General features: G+C 47.1%; 1 protein-coding gene across 1 annotated transcript; it reads left to right on the top strand.

Annotated features, from left to right (window-relative positions):
• The first annotated feature begins 1,650 nt into the window (after window positions 1–1,650).
• Window positions 1,651–7,592, top strand: LOC146789093 (cis-aconitate decarboxylase-like). Its single transcript, XM_085631030.1, has 6 exons — window positions 1,651–1,659; window positions 3,502–3,556; window positions 4,153–4,340; window positions 5,739–5,831; window positions 6,123–6,328; window positions 6,821–7,592. Exons 1-6 carry the CDS (start codon window positions 1,651–1,653, stop codon window positions 7,590–7,592), a joined length of 1,323 nt encoding a protein of 440 aa, XP_085487156.1.
• Window positions 7,593–7,809: the final 217 nt, after the last annotated feature.

Here is a 7,809-nt window from a genome sequence, read left to right as displayed (position 1 = left end):
CCACTCTCCCGACAGTGCATTCAGGCTGTAGTCAGAAGCTGTGCCAGAACGTGAGGGCTGCAGTAATTCAGTGTCTGTTCTTCTAAGCTAACTAATGCATATCTGCCAAGGTTTCAGATTGCTATGTGTGACATTTTCATAATTTCAGAGTAATTATGAGTGACATTTTAACAACTATGAGTAACACTTTCTTGAGAGCTCACCTCAGTCGTCTACTCACTAGTCCCCTCTCTGAACTCACTACCTTCCCTGATATGCTCAACTAGCCCTTACTTCAAACACCTACTCTTGGCATCACAGGAACACAGGATGCACTCCTGCTGACATGTTTATGCCCCACAGTTTCTTCTCCCTAGAGCTCCTGCATTTTACTTTATCGTCAGCATTGTATGTGGCTTCAAAGTAAAGTGAGAAATGTCCTTAAATGTGGCCCCTGAGAACTCCAATCTTCAGGTTTGCTTCCTACCTAGATAATCAAACCTCCTCCTTGTGATGGCACTCCTCCAACTCCACATGCAACCCCCTAGCCCTGGACATCCAACATCCTAGGCTCCACACTCTCCTCTCTCTCTCTTTCTCCTCCACATGTTCAGATGACATTGAGTGCTCTCCTACCCACTCTCGCCTTTCAATTTCCAAGATCACGTGATCAGTTGCCTTCCTTGTATTTGCCACTGGATGACACTACACACACACATGTAAACAAAGGGACAATCAAACAGACAACCACACACAGAGACACACAAATGCACCAGCACGCACACACACACTCTACTTACGTGGGATTTGGGCACCATTCCTATCCTGAAGAACCCGATGGTCCCACTGTCGATCTTGGTACAGTTGACGATGGTGGAGGCGATGTTCTCTGGAGAAGGCCCATTGCAGAGGACTCTGTCCACCTGAGGAGCAAAGCCACACGTGAGATCACCGCCCCCAGATTCCCATAACACAAGCAGCTGTGGGGCTTCCATGGACACTAAAACAATGGCATCATTATCTTCATTTCAGGGTCTGGTTGGACCTCCTTATCACCAAAGACATGGTGGCCACCTCAACAGGGAGCTCTCTGCGCTACTGAACAATTCTGTTGTATCATCATCCAGTCATTAGTCTCCGGAGTGTTTAATAATAACTGAACCCTCTTATTAAATGTAAGGTTCCATCTCCCCTATCAATCAGGATTCCTCCAGTAGAGAAGCTTCACTTTCACTGCGGTATGACTGACATCACATAACACCTTCACTTATATCCATCATCTTTATGTCCTACAAATACTAGTCACAACCGCCTGGAGGCTTTGCATGGACAACAATCCATTCTGATCCTCTCTGGAAACAGCCTACATTTTCACCATCCAACTCTAGGATCAGAACTGATGTTCCAGTACTTTAAATAAGCATTGTTCAATCTTGGAGCCCCCAGGATACAGCATGCTTATTCAGCATCCTGTTGTGGGGATCACTTACAGGTACAGTACACCCCTCAGCCATTTCCACTAGGGCTCCCCGCCGCACATACGAGATATCTTCACCATCCTAATCACAGGACTACCCTCAGATACTGTGTGCATCTCCTCACCCTGTTGTGGGTATCCCCCACACATACTGTGCACACCTTCAACATCCTACTCTGGGATCTTCCCTAGATATGGAAAAGGTGACCATCACACCATTTTGAAATGCTTTGCAGTCTGTAAACTAAGTTGTCAAAGGTCACCTGGTCCCATTTAGCAATTTTATTCTTTTAAACCAAATCACATTTGTAAACTTTATCCAGACTTTATCCAGTGAATATTTGGCAAAACAACCTACTTAATATTAGCCACTGAATCAGAACTATCTAGAAAAACCTTCTTTCATCAGGATAATCGACAGTGCAAATGGGCTATCCCTGGTAAATGTTGTCTGTTCAATGCAGGCCACGCAGAAGACTCCTTGGTCTATTAGGACTCTAGGTTCTGAACACAGTTTTTCTCAGATACACCTCTTGTGTTACCTTTTCTCCCAACTTGGCGTACACTTGGTTGTGGTGAGTGGTGTTGGCTTCTCCGCTCGGATTGACTGAGGAGACCACAATGGGCTCAACCTGGTCAGAAACAGAGAAACAGAGTGGGTTATTCCTTATTTCACAGTCCTTACACACACACATGCCCACAGACACACACACGCACACATATACACACACGGTCACATATACACACATGCAACCAACATTACACATTTTGTCTGAATTATACTTTATTCAACTAGAAAATATAATTATCTGTTGAGAAATAAAATAATGTGATATCCTTGAATACAGGTGTATGATAGTAAATGTCAATTTTAGCGCACATACATCTAATGACCCTCAGCAATGGAGGCTTGTCAGACATGAGTTGCTATGGCACCGAGATCTGTTTAAAAGGAAGTGATGGATGGAGTGCCTGAGTTGATGAATTATTGTCAGACACCAGTGATTACTCTAGGTCTGTATTCCAATAGGAACCTCCAGTGCACAACCACAGCAGATCACTGTGCCCAGCTGTTTACTGCACAAAAAAAATAACTTGGCCCATCGTTAGGGTTGCCACCTTTTCCCCCAACCTGTACTTAACTGTAAATGCCAGGTAAACACTGGTGCTACACTTTACTATAAGGAACATTGTCCATTTCACGCCCATGACAGGAGCAAGATGAACAGTTTCATACTGTGCAAACTGATATCATGAGCACACTGTTCCCGTACCAACCTCTCACCAGAGTGCCTGAACCAGAACGGAGACCACCGCTAGTGCGGACAAGATGTGCCAAGGTGCTGGCAACATCTCCCAGCGCGCTGGCGTCATAGGCCTGAAGACGAGCATCTTTTGTCAGAGTGCTGCGACCAGATGTATACCAACTTAAGGTCCTAGCATAACATCCCAGTATGGTACCTATAGTGCCGGGTACTTTCATTGTATACCAGTGTGCTGACTTCATTTGTCAAGGTGCTGGCATAATTTATCAGAGTGCTGACATCACATGTGTGTCCAGATGTTAGCATCATATTCCAGAGTGGTGCCTATAAATTCCTGGTGCTGTTCAAAGCGCTAGCGGCGCTGTTTACATAGACCAGGTTTGATCCTTGAGACAGAGTGGCTACGGTGCCAGTCTGTAGCTAATTTGCAAGTCAAGGGTTGTTTATAAACCAGGCGTTAACTACTGATATGCCAGGCAGTGATGTCTTATGTGCCATGCTGGGAGAGAGCAGGTGCCCTCCTAGGATTGCTTATATGCAAATCTGGGACTGCCCATGTGACAGGCTGAAGTTTCTCATCTGCCAGTCTTGGACTGCAGCTTGACAGACTGGAGCCTCTAACAGGAGCCACCCTCAAATCTCTCCTATGTTATTTCTCCTTCTCTGTCCTCTTTCCCTTCTCAGCCTCGTTGCCCTCTGCTCTTCTATCCCTTTACTCTCCTTTCCATGTTCTGATGCACTGCAACAACTCAGCTAATGTTACTCTCTTTCTTCTTCCAGAAGCCACAGGCCATCCTCAGGGTGTCTAGGCAGGTGCACACAGCGGCAGTGGAAGGTAAGTGTCTCTGCACTCACAACCCCTGGTATGAGGTCTCTCTGTATTTTGTGCCCAGTTACCGGTTCTGGTGTTAAGCCCCCACCCCCGGCCTGAGACCTCCCTCTATATCCTGGGTCCAGTTACTGGTTCTGGTGTCATTCTCCGGGCCTGAGACCTCTCTCTATGTCCTGGGTCCAGTTACTGGTTCTGGTGTCACCCCCCCCGGTCTCAGACCTCACTTTATGTCCTGGGTCCAGTTACGAGTTCTGGTTTTACTCTCCCTGCTATGAGACCACTCTCTATGTCATGGGCCCAGTTCCTGGTTCTGGTGTCACTCTCCCTGGTCTGAGACCTCTCTCTATGTCCTGAGCCCAGTTACTGGTTCTGGTGTCACTCTTCCTGCTCTGATGCAGCTCTGTATCACTTGGGCCCAGTAACAGGTTCTGGTGTCACTCACACTGGCTTGAGTCTTCTATTGGTCTACACTCCAAGGGTCCTGAGTAATGATTGTCCCATATACACATGATCTGGTTCTAGTCCGGATACGCTGGACACTTGTCTCATGTCAGCCCAGAGTTCCAGTAGCTATGATCCTGTCTCTTCTTCTCATCCAGCGCTGGAGGGGAGCCCCCTGGAGAAGGCGGTCACCAGCAGCTTTGCTTCCTTCATACATGAAGTCCAGGCAGATCACCTGTCCCAAGCTGTGCGGCACCGAAGCAAGCGTATGATCCTGAACAGCATCGGGGCTGGACTGGTGGGAAGCACGACCCATGTGTTCAACATTGCCCTGGGATACTGCCAGGTAAGAAGAGACATGGAACACACCAAGTAACATACCATGCAACAAACGTGTGTTAAAACCCCCTCTAGAAAAGCAGTGTGAAAATCAGCCTGGGAAACTGCCAGGTAAGAGAGACATGGAACATACCAAGCAAGGCATTATGCAACACACATCCATAAAAACACTTAAAGGTCAACAGTGTGGCCATGGCCCTGGGATACTGCCAGGCAAGAGGTGACATGGTACACATCAGGCAACACATGTTGCAACACACATCAATAAAAATCCCTTCTAGGACACCAGTGTGCACTATCTCCCTGTAATCCTGCCCGGTAGGAGGAGACATGGAAGACACCATAGACCACACCATGCAAAACACAGCCATAAAAAAAACCTTTTTAGACCAAGAGTGTGACCATCTTCCTGTGATCCTGCCATGTAAGTGGCAACAAGTGCCGCACCATGAAATACACCATACAACTCCAAAGCAACAATCATCCATTAAACCTCTCTAGACCTATGCTGATCACCATCTCTCTCTGATCTAGCCTAAGACATGGGCCACAACAAGCACTCCCACTATTCACCACCCAGCCAATAAAAACCAACTATGCCATAATGTCCTCGGGAGTCCATGTTTTAAAGGGAGGCAGGGTCCAAACAAGAAAGCACACCATGAAGTATATGTCCACTAAAATCCCATATATCAGAAGAGGGGGCCATCTCCCAAGGGCCCTCTCAGTTAAAGTGAGACTGGAAGCAAAACAAACACTACACCTGTAACACACCACCATTAAAACATATTATCAGGACCCAGAAAGTTAGCATGACCTTGAGATACTCAAAAGGAAAAGGCAACTTCGACAAAAAACGCAACGTCTCATGAATCAAACCATCCCTTAATCAGAATCTCTTCAGACTTTAGTTGTTCAGTATCACCATCAGATTTTACCTGCTTATCAGAGTCTTGGATCTAACCAAGCATTACACCATGGACTCCCCACCATTAAATAACCCTCTAAACCAACAGTGTGACCCGCTACCTGAAATAATAAGTAAGAAGAGAGAAAGACCAAGTCATAAAATCCACCTTTAGTTTTCACAAATCACACCCTAGGATCCCTGCAGATGTTAAGCAGTTAATATCTCGAGAGAATACCAGGAGAGCGAGTATCATGTAGGGTAAGCAGATAAACATGGGGACCTCTGATCTCAGACACAGCTGTCCTTCAGGAACTCTACTCCTGCTCATGGAGATCACTGACCTGCTCCTGTCTTTCTCCTAATAGACCCCTCCAGGTATGAGATGTCCCATCCTGTTTTTAGAGTTGAGTTACCTATCCTCTAACAAGCTACCTTCTTCCTCCATTAGGTGTCCAGGAGCACTGTTCATTCATCACTTTATTCTCTCTCCAACAGGACATGTTCTCCTTGTCTGCGATCAGCTCTGTGTACGGGAGGAAAAGAATGAGACTCCCTCCCACGCTGGCTGCATATGTCAATGGAGTGGCGGTAAGGAATTTGGCAGCTGCTTATGAATGTATCCATCAATCGTAGACTAAAAGTGGTGAAATTCTGAGAATTGTTTTAATGCTGTCTACTCCAGTGTTCAATCTTGTCTGTTTCCACTTCTGTAAACAGACAGTATTGGGCAATTGTGCAGCCAATAAACAACATTTTAAAATATGGATCCTCCATGTCTGTAAATTGTTTCCATAGTTTGATGACACAATCTCTCAGTTTAACATCACTTCCTGGTCCTCTTCTTGAAAGACCTCCTATCCCTCTTCTCCTCTTCTACAGACTCACTCCATGACCTTCAATGACACTTGGCACCCTGCCACTCACCCCTCGGGCGCTGTGCTGCCGGCTCTCATGGCGGCTTCCCAGATGCTCCCCGTGGGCTCCCGACCCAGTGGCTCAGACTTCCTGTTGGCATTCAACGTAGGCATCGAGGTGCAAGGAAGACTAATGCGTTTCTCCAATGAAGCCAGCAATATCCCCAAGAGGTATGTGTGATGCCCACAAAGAACATTAATACCCCATGACCAACACAGAATGCCCTCATGGGGCTGCAGTATCTGAAGGCCATGGGTATGATGCTAAACAAAATAGGGTAGAAATGGCTCATGAGTTATGAGTGAGATCCCTAGAGGGGGTAATGTTATGATCTGTGCCTGATGTGCACGGAGGGCAGAAATATCCCCAAGAAGAGCCTGTAATGCAAACAGAATCATGTATGTGGATAGCACACAATGTAAACATGGTAAAGATAATTTTTCTCTTCACTGTAACTGGATTATATATTTATGTTGAGTGCCTGATTAGATTTTAGCATATTGTCAATGCCTCCTCACTGCATGATGGTGTTAATGGTACATGTCTGACATGCTCCTAGCATATTTCATTACTTCACACTTATTATTAGTACGATCCATACAAAACTATCTTGCTATTGTCCTTATTCCATGTCTGAAACTGTTCTTTGTATCTCCTATCAGATTCCACCCTCCATCTGTTGTTGGCACCATGGGCAGTGCTGCCGCCGCAGTGAAACTTCTTTCCTTGAATGCAGACCAATGTGCCCATGCTCTGGCGATCGCCGCCTCTCTCGCAGGGGCACCTATGGCCAATTCAGCGACTCTTGCCAAGCCTCTCCATATTGGCAACGCCACCCAACTTGGGATGGAAGCAGCACTTTTAGCTGCCCGTGGGATGGAAGCCAACCCACTCATCTTGGACGATGTGCCTGGCTGCTCAGGATTCAGTGCTTTCTATGGTGACTGCCAGCCCTCACCCCTGGCAGTGCCAGATCAAGATTACAGCTTTCTGTTGGAGGAACAAGACATCGCCTTCAAGAGGTTCCCAGCTCACTTGGGCATGCACTGGGCCGCAGACGCTGCCATCTCAGCCAGAAACCGAGTCATCAATATAATGGGCTCCTTCAACCCCGCTGCCATCTGCTCTAGTCTTCTGAGGGTCCCAGTCTCCAAGTACATCAACAGACCCTTCCCAGAGTCTGAGCACCAGGCCCGACACTCCTTCCAGTTCAACGCCTGCACAGCCCTCCTGGATGGGAATGTGGGCATCTCTTCCTTCAGTGAGGACAGCCTCAGGAGACCTGACCTCATCAACCTGCTGAAGAAGGTGGTGGTGGAACACCCTGAGGACAATGTGGCTAACTTCGACAGGATGTACGGAGAAGTAGCGCTGCTCCTCGACAGCGGAGAGATCGTAACAGGAAGATGTGACACCTTCTATGGACACTGGTGAAAACCCCTCAGCAAAGTTTCACTCCATGAGAAATTCCGCTCCAACGGTAGCTATGTGCTCCACCAAGACCAGGCGGAAGCCATTATTGAAGTGGTGGAGGAGATTGAGAGCCTGGAAGACAGTTCTCAACTAGCATCCTCTCTGTGGTAGAGGTGCAGACAGCTCACACCTGGTAGCCCCCCTGCACTAAAAGTGTTCAATCAAAATACATCCCTCA

This window comes from Triturus cristatus, chromosome 10, assembly GCF_964204655.1.
Source record: "Triturus cristatus chromosome 10, aTriCri1.1, whole genome shotgun sequence".
NCBI classification, from domain to species: domain Eukaryota; kingdom Metazoa; phylum Chordata; class Amphibia; order Caudata; family Salamandridae; genus Triturus; species Triturus cristatus.
This window is presented reverse-complemented; position numbering and strand designations above follow the sequence as displayed.

Excerpts from the sequence above, each read along its gene's own strand:
- LOC146789093 (XM_085631030.1), top strand. Across the intron at positions 3,557-4,152 it reads GCACACAGCGGCAGTGGAAG|CGCTGGAGGGGAGCCCCCTG; the intron begins GTAAGTGTCTCT and ends CTTCTCATCCAG. Across the intron at positions 6,329-6,820 it reads GCCAGCAATATCCCCAAGAG|ATTCCACCCTCCATCTGTTG; the intron begins GTATGTGTGATG and ends ATCTCCTATCAG.